We start from the raw sequence: 15,497 nt of genomic DNA on the forward strand, positions 1-15,497 counted from the left end.
TTTAGTTTGCTCTTCGGATTATTTAAATTATGACTGTCCTAAGTACTTGTGAACTTGACGCCCCCTGCCAAAAAACCAAACGGGAATTTCTTCATGATTTATTTATTTAGCAAACATTTATAGCGTAATCCGTACGGAAAAAAAAACCCAGCTAAAAATGATTTATCTAGGAAAAGCAATTCATGATTATACATAAATAGAGAATAAAGTTGAAAATATTGGACAATTTATACTTCATGCAGATCAGAACATGTAAGAGGTACCATGGAAGAGTAGGCATTACCTGTTGTTATTAGTATAGTATGAAAAAAGTCAGTCAGCATTTGACTTAATGAAAGATTGTATTTGCTGACAAAGTCATTGTATCGACCATAGAACTTACGAAATGATGACTTTAAACGAGACTGTTGATATTCTTGTTTCATCAACTTGTTTGTCAATAATTTACCCCGTTTTAGAAATTGTTCATACGTAGAGCATGCTCTTGCGTATCGAATCTACTGAGAGATATAAACCCCGTATGCAGGTGATAAGGGTATATTGCTGCATAAATAAGGGAAGTTGACGATTGAAAAGTTAAAGTCATCACGTTTATCATAAACTTTTGTTGTTAGATTACCGTTAACGTCTTTTTCTAATAAAATATCCAAATATGAAACAGATGTGTCAGATTCTGTGATATCTTTTATCTCAAGCTCACCGGGATATATCATGTCGACGTAAGAACGGAAATGACCATTGTTAATTGATAAAACTACGTCGATATATAAAATTGTCGAATTGAAGACCAAAGCAAGAGATTTCTACTTAAATGTGGAAGTTTATCTTCATATGAATACAAAAATAAGTCTGCTAATAACGGGGTGAAATTAGTACCCATGGGAATTCCGCAAGATTGTTGGAAAACTTGATCTCCAAAAAAAACTACTTAGATAATGTCAATCAGAAACTTAAGTCATCTTTTTAATATCAATTTCGGGGTACTTGTGTTTACAATCAGAATGTTTATAATAAAATGATTTTGCAAATGACCAATGACAAGGTAAGTAAATTTACGAATTCCATTTTTATTTTTTAAAAAAAGCAGCTGTCAATGATGTCAAAAAGCCTGGACTTTAGTTTATCGTGGGGAATGGTTGCATAAAGTGTTGAAAAATCGTACGTTCTGATGTTATTGATTTTGATAAAATTTTGTGATTAAAAATTTTTTAAAAGTTCATTGGAGCTTCTTCTCTAAGCATCGGCCCATTTGGGCCATGGTCAATAACCAATACTGTCTCCTATTTGTGACCTTCAATGCTCAGAGAAAAAGCACAAAAAAATTCTGGATACACAGGCTAAAGTCATTCCGCCCTGATGGTATTAACAAACTGAATGACTTCACCAGGATGAATTTCAATTAGGCGTAAATGTTTGACAATACCAAGCAATACTACTCTCTACACGTAGTTTTCCCCACCCAATTATTAAGTTTTCAACATCAAAATTCAAATTGTAAAATTGTAAAAAACATGGTTTAGTAGGTAGTTGTGAAGATGTTTTGTTCGCATATGTTTTGATTTCTCATAACCTTTTAACCTTTTCTTTGTCCTGAGGAAGGGATAGGGCCTCCCAAAAATTTGACAATTTTTAATTGTTCGTGTCGTTGGTCATATTTAGAGCTCTATATAGATTTCCATACGTGACTTTGTATCTATTTAGTAGATCCGACGCATAGGATATACAGTGTTGTTAATATATATATATATATATATATATATATATATATATATATATATATATATATATATATATATATATATATATATATATATATATATAACATATATAGCCCTTTCATGAGGTCGACTTCACAGAAAAGCATATCGACCGAGCACGAAGTGGGAACATTAAGCCACAAGCTTTCTCTCTTGTTTTTCATAGAAACTAGAGATCGAAATAAATTAAGCTGTTTAATATGATTGTGGTTCCTTAATACTGATAGAGTAATTAAGGGAATTCAATAATTTAAAAGGCTATATTTGTTTTATTATGTTTTGTATCTAATTATGAAAAAGCATGTCTAATATATTTTAATATAAAGTAGATCCTTATTCAACATGTTCAAGGCATTGTTACGTCTTACCAATGATTACAGAACATCACAGGAGTTGAAGCATAATTTTTTTTTTTTTACCAGAAACATCAAATCATACACTATATTAGCTATTGTGAAATCAGCACTATTGTTTTACAGGAGATTATATCCATTTTTAGAAACATCAAGTCGATATGCATTTCAGAATCTTTAAATAGTAACACAAGTCGAAATGCTGTTACATACTTGATCATGTGATCAAGTTTCAGTCAATCAGAGAGCTTGGAATAAATGAGAAAAATAATATTTATAATTTTTCAACTCTGCACTACCATCAGAGTTATTATATTTATACAGGGCACCAAGATTAATTGTTGGACGACTAGCAATTTACCAGTATTTGTGGTCAAAGAGACAGCTATTTCATACAGACATATAGACAACTGACACATCACCCATACATGGGTTATTCTGGTTTTCGACCAGAGAAATTTAAACTCAGCATCATGACATTTTTTCGTATAAAATGAAATACTTTTCATGCAAACATCAGATGTAATTGAATAAAATATTTTCTTGTAATGAATAAAAAGATTGAACAGAATATATGATTTTTTCTTCTTCTATTCTCCCCGCTTATATTGCCGTTGTTTTAATTCTACTTTCTACTCAGCATTATTTAGAGAATTTGCAAAACTTCGCTAAATCCTATTTTTGATTCTTATAAGACTTATAAAAGAATTTATATGTGTTAAAAAAATATCTGCGCAGGTGAACTTCATGCATTTTGAAACCAAATAGCAATGATTAAAAGTTATGACACCAAATAAATCATGCCGTGTAATTCGTTCTACTTTTTTAAATGCTATTTTCACCTTATATCATTAACTTTTAGACAAGGTAGATAAACGAGGTGGTTGTTACTTTAACATAGCAGTATCTATTATACCCAAAAGACCCTGTTATATGTCGGAGACCACCCCCCCCCCCCCGTATATCTTTGATTATGGAGATCTGTTATATTTGAGACCCTGGATCTTTGATTCCAAAGGTCTTCTTCTGATATTCTTTACTTAAAAATACTTGACTATTATACATTCCAAATCTATAGCCTTGACTTAATTTTACATTTGACAAATTCTTCTTGATAGGTGACTATACTGTATCATTTATTTCAAACCTCATTATCAACAAACGAGTCTCTGTAGAATTAAAGATAACTTTTATTCAAATTAAATAGATCTTAAACTTAGTTGGGGGTATGTGTTTAATGCATTCTTTGAATAAATGCTCTCTCTAATTGTATGAACCATCATTAAATAAGCCTGTACAATCGATAAAAGCGACTTCAAACGTCCCTATATAGCGAGTTAGACGAATGTGTGTCAAAATTCAGAGCTCTATCTTGAAGGATGAATAAATTTTTAATCCATTTTTGAATTGAAAATCGGTTATTGTATTCGGTGCAACTTTAGCATTGTTGATTATCATAAAAATTTAATAACACACTAATATTCAAGATACGAGCAACAGGTTTTTCCCCTTTCCCTTTTGCTACAGACTCCTAAATGGAAAAAATAATTATAATTTAAAAGCAACGAACCAAAAGCAATCGTTTCAAAAGTTCCAAAATTTGGGAGCCCGATCATTCAAATGGCGACAGAACTTTATTTTCATTTGAATTCTCTTGAGGAGTATGCCGACATAGACTAGATATGAAGGAGAAGGCCTCGAAATTTTGTCAGATTGCATAAAATGTTTTAGATATATAAGACAGTATAAAGACAAAATCCGTACCAACTAGTCTTCCGTTTTCAGTAGGCTCTCCGTGACAAAAGAATTAGAAAGACTACTTGAGAATATGTATTGGTTTTGTGGTCGATACAATGACCTTATCAGCAAACACAGCCTATATGTATCATTGAGTCAAATGCTGACTGACGTTTTTCATACTAATTGTTAGGCCATTATTTACACACTGAATTGTCTTAAGCTTCAGATTTTTTTCCGATCATGACAAGAAGCACACGGCGGGTGTGACCGGTCGGCAGGGGCTGCTCACTCCTCCATGACACCTGATCCTACCTCTGATATTTTTGTAGGTCCGTATTTGCTCTGCTGAGTCTGCTTCCGATTTGTATTGTTTAAATTGACTTTGAGCTTAAATACTGTTCGTTATCTCCATATTTCCTTCCAGCTGACAAAGCTTGTAACAACACGGTATTGGTAAGACTCATTATTACAATGACATTTTAGAGGAAATTAGCATTAGTTCCTCATCTGGTGTTCTAACTAATACTCACTATTCTCTTTCAAAAGATAGAACTCTTCAAATCATGTTTCAATTTCAAATTTTGATATACCAGTCAATGGAATTGAATTTGAGTTACTATACTCAAACCGGATTCCAGCCCTTCATAAAAATCCTTACAAAAATACACTGCAGGGTCCAGTAAATGTACTTCTAAGCCTTTAGTTTTACTTCTAGTAAAATATCAACTGCACTGTAATGAAGAAGAAACTTCAGACGTATTTTGCTACATCACTGTTCGTTATCTATGAGAATTGTCACGTTGTAAATTTTGTATTTGTACTGTCAATAAAATAAATAAATGAATCAAATGTGTTGAAGATGACATTACTGAAAACATAAGTTTAGAAAAATGAAACTTTTCCGAGAAACACATTGTCTCAGAGCGGGGGATCGTCCTCGCCTTGTACGCCTTCTTTCTTTCCTTTCTGGTTTAATAAACTCGACACTTGATCATTTCATGATATTAAAATATCATTTTTAACTCATATTTTCTGGTATCAAGAATTATATTCTATTTAATGTAATATAATAAATTATTTTGGTGTTTTGAATATAAAATATTTAATTTCTTGATTTCAAAAAATTATTTACTGTTATCAAAAATCCGAATTTGGAAATCTGATATTTCATTTTCAAACGTAATTACATGTATAGCATCAGGTGACCTAACATGTTAGTGTATATAATTGAATATAATTTAGCAAGATATTGAAATCTGTGGGAACTAGAATTCTTTCATGTACCAACGAAATACAACATTTTAACTATAATCAATAATTCCAAAACTTCAAATAGTTTATAAATGTTTTTCATAGATATGTAGCCAATGGTGAATGAGATAACATTGAGAAAAAAAAATCTCAAAAGATTTTCATTGGTTGAACTTCCTGTCCGATAGGAGAACGTCTTTTGTACGATTTTTTTTCAATCGGTGCGATAAAAAATTGGTAATAGTCTATGATGTGCAAAGGGCGGTAACTCTTAATTATATTCTTTCATTCAAGTATATACTCTATCAATGTATTCTTCTTCATTATATTTCTGCTATTTAATGGTTTCCCTAAAATCCATAATTTATACAAAGTAAAGATTGAGCTCTAATTCTATGGTATTGTTCTACAGTTAGAGTGAACTGTCCATAGATCTAAAATCAATTAAATTTAAATCATTGGAAGTATTCTTAACATTTTCTTAGACCAAGATAAATTAAATGAACACTTTATTTGGATGTATTTCCCCCCATTTAAGTAAACAACAACGATTCCTGCTTATCAATAATGGGGTACTTTAAAACGTTGTCTTTTAACGTTTTCTCTGAGGCTAAATGCCTGTTGAAAAATAAAACAGATAAACTCAATATTTACACCTTTATCAAGTATGACATTAACTTCTCAGACATGCCAAGAAATCCCGTCCATTTTTCCACAGCGATGGAGTCAATAAAAGTGTAATTGATGCAAATCACCCATATTCCCCTAACGCTGGCGAGACAATTAACGGCAGCAGATTTGAGGGGGTGGATCCTAAGTTTTCCGTTTTCTTAGTAAAAGAAAAATAAACTTCTACCCCAGGAAGTAGCCTCCTATGCCCTGAAAAAAAATAGTTCCTGTCAAAAACCTTTGTTTACAAAATATGTAAAAAGCACTAGACACAGGTACCAAAATTGTAAAAATAGACTGGAAGGAAATTAAAAAAAAATCAAAAGGAAAAAATAATAATTTTATATGAATGGAACTACTACAATTGACTAAGTTCATTTTCATTGATCAATTACCGGTATGATACCTTAATAAGGCGCGAGACTTCCACAACAACCAAGTTCATCGTGCCCGATGTTAATTTATACTAGGAAAAAAATATTTTGTTATGGAAACACTGAAAAATTTGAAAGGCGTCTAATTCTTACTTAACAATTAATTAGTTTACTATAATTTATTTCACTTTCTTTTTCTTCTTTTTTACTTTTTTAACCGCATATGATTTGCATGGAAAATCTCCCCCTCCCTCAAAAAAAAAAAAAAAAAAAAAAAAAAAAAAAAAAACGGGAAAAAAGGTGCAAAGGCTTCTAAATAATAAGTATTCTAGCTTTAATTTAAAACCAGTAAAACTTAAGATCCTTCCCTCAAAACTGCTGAAATTAATTGCCTCGCGCACATCTCCCTGCGGAAAAATCACAAATCAACGCTAATTCCGCTTTTATTGAGTTCGCTCTAAAACTAGAATGCGTCCTTTTCTTGGCATGGTCGAAAAAAAAACAACAAAAAAAAAACACACACAAAAAAAAAAAACAACAACAAAAAACAAACAAACAAAAGAGCAGAAAGAAACAAAAAAAATGTACTTTTATTCATGTACATTCTGATGTATGTCTGACATTTTAAAAATGTGACAACAATATATTTTCTATATTTATTAATCAGAGATATCAATTATTATCATTAAAAATATACATTTATATTAATTTAAAATTTATGCAGATTTTCTATTTTATTCTATTCTTGACCCAAAGTGAGTTTTATCGAATAGTGTCCGTCTGCCTGTTGTCTGTAAACTTTTCACATTTTCGACTTCTTTTCCAGGACCATTGGACCAAGTTCAACCAAACTTGCCTCAAAGCATCCCTGGATGAAGGGGATTCTATAGTTAATTCAAATAAAGGGCCATGTCCTCTTTCAATAGGAGATAATTAAGAATAAGTGAAAATGTATTGGCAGCTTTTAAAAATCTCCTTCTCGAGAACCATTTGACCAGAAAAGATTAATCTGATGTAAAAACGTCATTGCATAGTGTAGATTCCAGTTTGTTCAAATCATGATCCCCTGGGGGTAGGGTGGGGCCAAATAATATAAGAATATCAGAGTCATGTTGATATTGAAGTATCCCAATGTTGTGTGGATCAACTTCGATAAATCATAGCTTCCTTAGGGCAACATTTTGATCCACAATATAGACTCAATTTTTTTTTTTAATAAAATTCAAGAGGGGTTAAATTTAAAAAAAAATCTGCTGATGAAGAACAGCAGGACAAAGTGACTTAGGTGAGCGTTGTGGCCCATGGACCTCTTGTTAGTGGAATGTAAAGTTTAAGATAATTCCACCCTCACAATTTTATGGGTTCAAAGTAGAAAAAGTGCATTTATTTTCACTAAATATATTCTAAATTAATTAATAATCACAAATAATGTATAGGTTGCCATATTTTTTAAGATGTCAGATATACATAAACAGAGGTATATACATTTATGTCAGCATGGAAAAATCGTACATTTTTAGAAAACAGTATTATTAAAACTATGTAAAAACTGGTTAAAAGTTCTGAAATAATTGTTACTTTATAAATATGCATGAATTGTGAATATCAGAGAAACCATTTGACATTAAAAGTACAATAAAGAAGATACACGAGGAGGAGTAATTGCCCTTAGCACCATTTTAAGTGATTAAATACACTGGTACTTGGGTCTTGGTTTATAAATATGTATGTACCTTATTGATATGTAAAAAAAGTACCTTATTGATATGTAAAAAAAGTACTTTTTTTACATATCAATAAGGTACATACATATTTATAAACCAAGACCCAAGTACCTGTGATTAAATATATTATAGAAAATATTTTATTTTAAAATTCTTTCACTATAAACAATACATGTATTTTTCATTACACCTATTGAAAAACATTCTTCCAAAAGATTTATCTCTATTTTATCTAAATGCCTCATTATCAGCGATCACTGTATAAGAATGGAAACATCCACCTCCAAAATTGAGAAAATGTATAGATCCGCACCAATTTAATCGGTAAAGGTCATCAAACAAATATCTTCGGAAACCCTCGAGAATGTTCCTTCGCTTTAAATTATAGAACTGCAAGATGAATGTTTTTTGTAAAAGAACAGCGGTTGGACGATCTCTTATAAATGCATGCTTCAAAAGAGCGTTTTATCTGTATTCACCCGAACCTTTCCATCCGTTATACGACAGAGTTCCGGAGTATAAAACTGCCGAGGAGGCAGTCCAAGTGATACAGTCGGGTATGGTATAACTAGGCCCTGCAGCTCATAGTCAATTTATATACTTTAACATGTTTCAGCTACTCATTTTTATTGGCGACACATTTAATACCATGCATTGATAAAAGTTTTGTTTTGGAATGCAGAATTTAAAGACAGATTTCTGAAAGATTTTGTTCCCTCAAATTGGAAACGATTAAACTTTTAAAGTAGTGGTACATGGTAGTTTTTGCTTGGAACTGGGTTCCAAAAAAGGCAAAATCAAGCTGAAAGCTTCATATAATTTTTTTTAAAAATAAATATAAAAGCACTACCATGAAAAGTAGACACAATTTTGTGGAGTCCTCTAGACAGCTGTCTGCATGCATTTAGTCACTATTTGGAGATGCACTTTAGAACATTGACAAAGATTTCACTTAGTGTTAATTTTTTGACAGACAGTCGTGTGTACATCCATGGTGCTGCAGCAACCCCAGTCAAACTCGTGGAGGCAATGACAGAACACGGGAAGAAGGCGGGGCTCAGAAATGTGGAAATCATGCATATTCATACAGAGGGGCCTGGCACCTACAATAATCCGGAATATGAAGGTAGTTAATGCAGAGGTAGTGGTTTTAATGTTTTTTAAAAAACTTAATTAGCCCTTTCACAGTAACTGCAGTACTACTCTTTTGCAGCGCAAAATAATAATGTTTGGCGAAGTTTTCATTGACAGATAATTAAATGACGTATATTAAACAATTACTTTTACGGCATTTTTCACCAAACTACATCATTTTGCCCTGCAAAAGAGCAGTACCGCAGTTATCGTGCAATGATTTATTGACTTTTTCATAGTAATAAAATTACATATGGGGTATAGGTTTACATTTGTTAAGGTGTCGTCGAAAAAATGCGTAATTCTTAGTTCTGAGTTTTCCATTTTGTTTGGTTAAATGTATAAGACCTCCTGTATGGTTTTCTGTGTGTCCATGCACACAATGATCAAAACTGTTGGATGACAAAATTTTCATTTCTACATTTGAATTTCATTAATTTATAGGAATCTTCAGATCAAACTCCCTGTTTCTTGGAGCTAATGCCAGAAAAGCAGTCAATGAGGGAAGGGCAGATACCATTCCTATCTTCCTGTGTGAAATTCCTCACTTGTTCAGGCGCCGCATCATTGATATTGATGTGGCACTTGTTACAGTGGCGCCACCTGATAAACATGGATTCTGTTCACTGGGTACCAGTGTAGACTGTACCAGATCAGCCATACAGAATGCAAGATACATTATAGGTATGGAATACAAGCATTTCTTCAGATTGAAATTTCATACTTTCATTGGTTTAAAAATGGCATGTGACTGCCGGCTGTATTTGTATGCCTGGCAAGTGAAAATAATATCTGGTAAAATGGTCAATGCATAGTGTTTACATTTCAATATTAAAAATAATTTATTATGGTTATAAACACTTTCCATAATGTTTTGTTTTGAAATTAGAGTAGTGGTCCTTTTAAGAAATGACATCAGATTTGTTGTGTCTGCATCACAAGCGATTTGAGTTGATAAAACTCAATGAGGGCAAGGCGGAGCCCACTATGAGATATGTCAACCCAATATATTTCTGTAGACAGTCAGTAACAAACCAAATAAATAATAATATTTAGCTCACCTGAGACACAGACTCAAACACAAAAAGAAAAAGGCTCAAGTGAACTTTTGACCCCAGGGGTCAGAGCAAGGTCACAGAAGGCATCCAGCTTATCTTTTTAAATATGAGGAATAATTAGGAAAAATCTTTGATAAGTTTCTTGAAGAACATTGCCACTAATAAATTATTGTATTTAGCTAATCATATGCAAGCAATTGAGCATCCTCATGTAATATAGAGTATGAGGAATATAGAATATATTAAAGTACATGTACTTGTCATGAACAAGAAGGATAGTATATGTATCTTTGGTTAAATTAATTTGCATTTTATTTTTAATTCAGTAGACAGGGATTTATCTACCTGTTTTATTTGACTACCCTTTTCATATTAAAGGGAAAAATGAGAATGATGCTTGACTTTAGTGCTGGAGGTGTGAATATACTACAGGGGAGTACAGGGACATGCCCCCTGGAAAATTTCAGATAAATATTCCAAAAATCTACTTTCTGAGAGCTTATCTGGGCAGTCATTTCTAGAGTATCAGAAATAAATATATTTTAAATGTTATATGTATGTTTAAACAAGAAATTTCCTCTAACTTAAAGGGGAATTTTTACCTTTTTATCCAAAGGGAAAGGTACCATTTACCGGTAGTTAAAACAGCATTAATAATTGCCTGGTAGAATACAATACATGAAATCTTGTCAATGAGCTTATGTTTGGCATCTGTAATTGTTGGACTCCAGAGAATTATTCTTTCAGCAAAAGCAATATGGTTTTTTGAGCATTGTTGCCTTGCTGGAAACAAGTGTGACAAGTTGATGCTTGGATTTCTATCATTTTTAAGAGCTGAAATATCTCACTAAGGCTCTGGAATTTTTTCTTATTTTCAGCTATGGTTAATGAACATATGCCCCGAACATTTGGAGATGGTGTGATTCACGAGTCTCACATAGATGCCATGGTTGAGCACAGCGAACCACTTAATGAACTTAGGCGAGGAGCATTGACGGAGGAGGAAAAGAAAATCGGCAAACTGATTGCAGAAAACTTAGTGGTAGACGGGGCAACGTTACAAATGGGTACCAGACTATAATAAATCAATTCTGATTTGTGAGAACTTTATTATTGCGTAATTATGCGAGACATTCTCAAATATATTTTTGTTATTAAAGATTATATAAAACAATAACCAGAAGTTGTGCTTATAAATACTATCTTGCGGAAATAAGGTGTTGCGAAAATTTGATGGTCCACAGTATTTATAATTCAAAATCATGAGACAACATGAATTACTTACAAGTTTTTGTCAAGTCTTTGAAAAGTGAGTATTGAATGAAAATGTTCAGCTCAACTGAGCTAAAAGTTTTCCTGATTGAAGTATTCAATGTTTCAATTAGTCTTCATCCATGACTCAGCCCTGTAGTGTATTAACTTAATATACTAAAGGGAATTTTGATTGAGATCCATTTGTCAGTAAGGTGAGTGTTATGACCCATGGGCCTTACTTAATTGTTTTGGATCCATTCCTAGTTTTAAAGATATCTGGGTATGTTGCAGCATGTATAAATTTTATTCTGCATTAATTGTTTCATATTTAACATGAGAAAGCAATGAAACACCAAAGATAAAAACTGAAAATAGAGAGCATCAGCAGTGTATTGTACAGTCAAACTTTGTTATCTGGAACTCGATAGGACCAAGAAAAAACTTTGAGATATATGAGAGTTCGAGATATCGAGGGTAAAATACTTTAAAAAAATATGTGGTTAGGACTTCCCAATCACTATGACATATCCATGGTATTCAAGATATCCGGGTTTGAGATACTGAAGTTTAACTATGTGAATTTAAACAGGTATTGGAACCATTATGTGTATGTACATTAAGTAATTGATTTCTCTGCAGGTATTGGAGCCATTCCAGATGCAGTATTATCACAACTGGGTCATCATAAAAATCTGGGGGTCCATTCTGAGATGTTCAGTGATGGTGTGGTAGAGCTTGTGGAGAGGGGGGTCATCACAAACTCCGAGAAGTCCATTCTGACTGGTCGATTGGTCAGCAGCTTCTCCATTGGTACCAAAATACTCTACAACTTCCTTGATAACAATCCCTCTGTAGGTAAGGCACTGTAAGGTGTTGTCTGTAAAGAACATTAAACACTTGTAGAAATTACTTAACTGACTTGGCTTATATTAGTGATTAGTGTAAGTAAGAACATTCTTTTAAGCCAGTTGTGATACTTTATTTGAATGTTATTTTAGAAATGAGAGATGTGGAATTCACCAACAATGTGGCCATAATTTGTCAGAATCCTCGAATGACTGCCATTAATTCATGTATTGAGGTTGACCTCACTGGTCAAGTGTGTGCGGACTCTATAGGAGAAAGACTCTACTCAGGGTTTGGAGGTCAGATAGATTTTATACGTGGTGCTGCTATTAGTTTAGATGGCGAGGGAAAAGCCATCATTGCAATGCCTTCAGCCACCAAGAGAGGCGAGAGTAAACTGGTGCCCATACTAAAGAGTGGTAAGTACACGTATATAAAAATCAAGAGGGTGTGAGTAAACTGATACTCATACTAAAAAAGCGATAAGTATATAAAAACCAAGAGGATTGTGAGTAAACTGGTACCCATACTACAGAGTGGTAAGTATAGAAAAACAAGAGGGGTAAAAGTGCCCTTACTAAAGAGAGGTAAGTAGACAAAAACCAAGAGGAACGAGAGTAAACTGGTACCCATACTGAAGGGTGATGAGTATATAAAAACCAAAAAGGGGTGAAAGTAAATTGGTGCACATACTAAAGAGTGGTAATGTAAGTATACAAAACAGAGGGTTGAGAGTAAACTGGTGTTCTTGCTAAAGAGTGGTATGTTTATCAAAACCAGGAGGACCAAGAGTAAACTAGTACCCATAGTAAAGAGAGTTAAGTTAAAGTAATATAAAAAACCAAGAGGGGCAAGAGTAAACTGGTAAGCATATTTAAAAGTGGTTAGCACATAAAAATGTTGTTGGAGAAGGTGATAGTAAAACATGTCATCCAATTTATTAGTTGCTTTATATAATCCTACATTTTCTTCAATGTTTCTTTAAGGGTCTGGTGTTGTAACGACCCGAGCTCATGTTCACTACATCGTCACGGAGTATGGTATTGCGTACTTGTTTGGAAAGAACCTCCGTCAGCGAGCTTACGCATTAATTAACATAGCCCACCCCGATCACAGGGAGTGGTTAGAAAGAGAGTCATTCAACAGACTGAAGTGTATGCCCTCGCCTTAAAGTAACAACCTGTCCAATAGACCTTCATAGCTTCAAAATTCCCATCATTTATGTCAGATAGCCCATGTCAATAAATTTATGGCAACTTTCAGTTTCTATATTTAAACTTTAGTACTGATGGTTGTTTTCAAAAAAAGATTTCAGTAACTTTTGATCTTTTTATTGTTTCAAATGTTCAACAATTTAGAGAATGTTTTAATTATAAATGAAGGATGATGTTTCTTTTTCATGTTTTTGTAAATGCCAATACATTTAATGAATTACTGCTGAATATGCAGTTAATGTTGCATAATCAAAAATCATGTAACTATGTACCTTTATTCAGTGAATGAGTAGAGGATTGCAGTAAACAAGCTAGATTTATTGTTTGGATATTTAATATGATTTGTTTATTGGTGCCATGGAAACGTTTAATTGCAGGACAGTTAAACTATATTGTACGTTTCAACTTGTTTAAGTTATGATAAGTATAAGAAGTACATGTATTTAGTATATTCTGGTTTATTGTTATAAAATCAGAATACTTTTAACCTGAACATTTTTAACTGAGTAAAAAAAAATCTATATATTGTACCTTGGACTTTTATTATGGGATATTTTATGACTTGCCTAAGTTTTTAATTATATAATAGTTATTGCTTGGCATTTGCTTTTGTTTATTTATTGTGTACTTTTGCATAGTACTGTATATTGACATACATGTACATATGTATCACAGGCACTTGTTTCGGTAATAAATTTTTAACCCATAGTATAATAATAACACAAGGTATCTAACTCTGAATTACACGGAGTACCCCCCTCCCCCAGAATCGCACTCATTTACACTTTCAGAGGAAATACACTGACAAACTGTTTATACCTATGTTTTCTACGATAATTTATCTACACAACCATATATGGCATGCTTGTCTTTATTTTCTTTAGTCTCCGTAAACAGCGTCAAAACTCTGCTCGCCGTGTGGAAAAGTCCAATTCAACCATGAAATGGTATGTGCTAATTCCGGGGATCCTGCATTTTATCATACTACGTAAAAGATTTACTAAAAAAAGGCATTATCTATGGTTATTGGTTTCTGTGAAGAGAAACAATTTAAAATCCTTTAAAGTTTTTGCCTTATTGGTTCCTTGGAAGCTTTTTCCTACTAATATTCCTTGTTGTAAATAGTCAAATCAGAGGACCCAACGTCTGTATTCTTGTCTCCTTAGGGATTAGAATGCCAGGGTAAAACTAGGGCCAAAATTCACTGTCTTCAAAAATCTTCCTCCTAAACAAAGATGAAGCATCTCCTTAGTGGACAAATTATCTGATGAAACTGTAGCTCTACTGGTATTTACTCAACAAACGTAGAGAAAGGTAGCACTTGGGACTTGAAACTATGGCAACAGCAATAAATAAAATAATGATCCTTAGTTTTCATTTTGAGTTAGTTTAATTGCAGTTTGGACAAAAACTGTAGTAGAAGTAACATTTTGAAAGAATTTCACAGAAATTTCTATTTTTAGTAAACATGGCAACAGTTCAATGAAATCAATCCAGAAGTCTCTGAAGAGACTGTAGCTCTACTAGTTTTTACTTAAAACAAAAAAGTAGAGAAAGGTAGCAATTGGACTTGAAACTATGGCACCATCAATAAATAATAAAATGATCCTTGGTTTAGTCTCTTTCTGAGTCAAGTTCAATTGCAATTGAACAAAAATTGTAGGAGGAATAATATTTTGAAAAATTTTACAGAAATTTCTATTTTTAGTAACCAAAGAACCATGGAAACACTTCAATAAAAACAAAAACCAATATTGTGTATCTTAATGTAGCCTACTTGTGTACCAAGATATTTTGTAATCGAATTAAAACTAGGAGGAATGGCGTTTTGAAAGAATTCCACAGGAATTTCTATTTTTAGTAATTATAGCAATTAAGTATCTCATTGTAGTCTACTTGTTAGCTCACCTGAGCCAAAGGCTCAAGTGAGCTTTTCTGATCAAAATTTGTCCGTTGTCTGTCGGCGTCGGCGTCGTCGTCGGCGTCGTTGTTGTCGTAAACTTTTCACATTTTCATCTTCTTCTCAAGAACCACTGGGCCAATTTCAACCAAACTTGCCACAAAGTATCCTTGGGTGAAGGGGATTCAGGTTTGTTCAAATGAAGGGCCATGCCCTCTTTCAA

The 15,497-nt window shown here is 32.9% G+C and overlaps 1 protein-coding gene across 1 annotated transcript; it reads left to right on the forward strand.

Annotated features, from left to right (window-relative positions):
- Nucleotides 1-8,237: 8,237 nt before the first annotated feature.
- Nucleotides 8,238-14,277, forward strand: LOC133205744 (4-hydroxybutyrate coenzyme A transferase-like). The gene is made up of 7 exons (XM_061341612.1): nt 8,238-8,425; nt 8,842-8,994; nt 9,447-9,686; nt 10,939-11,127; nt 11,954-12,169; nt 12,313-12,579; nt 13,147-14,277. The coding sequence occupies exons 1-7, from the start codon at nt 8,266-8,268 to the stop codon at nt 13,329-13,331; spliced, it is 1,410 nt and encodes a 469-aa protein (XP_061197596.1). The 5' UTR covers nt 8,238-8,265; the 3' UTR covers nt 13,332-14,277.
- Nucleotides 14,278-15,497: the final 1,220 nt, after the last annotated feature.

The sequence above is a fragment of the Saccostrea echinata genome, unplaced genomic scaffold (assembly GCF_033153115.1).
Source record: "Saccostrea echinata isolate AGI-Se365-2 ecotype Australia unplaced genomic scaffold, CSIRO_AGI_Sech_v1 ptg000054l, whole genome shotgun sequence".
Taxonomy (NCBI): Eukaryota; Metazoa; Mollusca; class Bivalvia; order Ostreida; family Ostreidae; genus Saccostrea; species Saccostrea echinata.

Excerpts from the sequence above, each read along its gene's own strand:
- LOC133205744 (XM_061341612.1), top strand. The coding sequence starts at position 8,266 with ATGAATGTTTTTTGTAAAAGAACAGCGGTTGGACGATCTCTTATAAAT. Across the intron at positions 8,995-9,446 it reads CAATAATCCGGAATATGAAG|GAATCTTCAGATCAAACTCC; the intron begins GTAGTTAATGCA and ends ATTAATTTATAG. Across the intron at positions 9,687-10,938 it reads GAATGCAAGATACATTATAG|CTATGGTTAATGAACATATG; the intron begins GTATGGAATACA and ends TCTTATTTTCAG.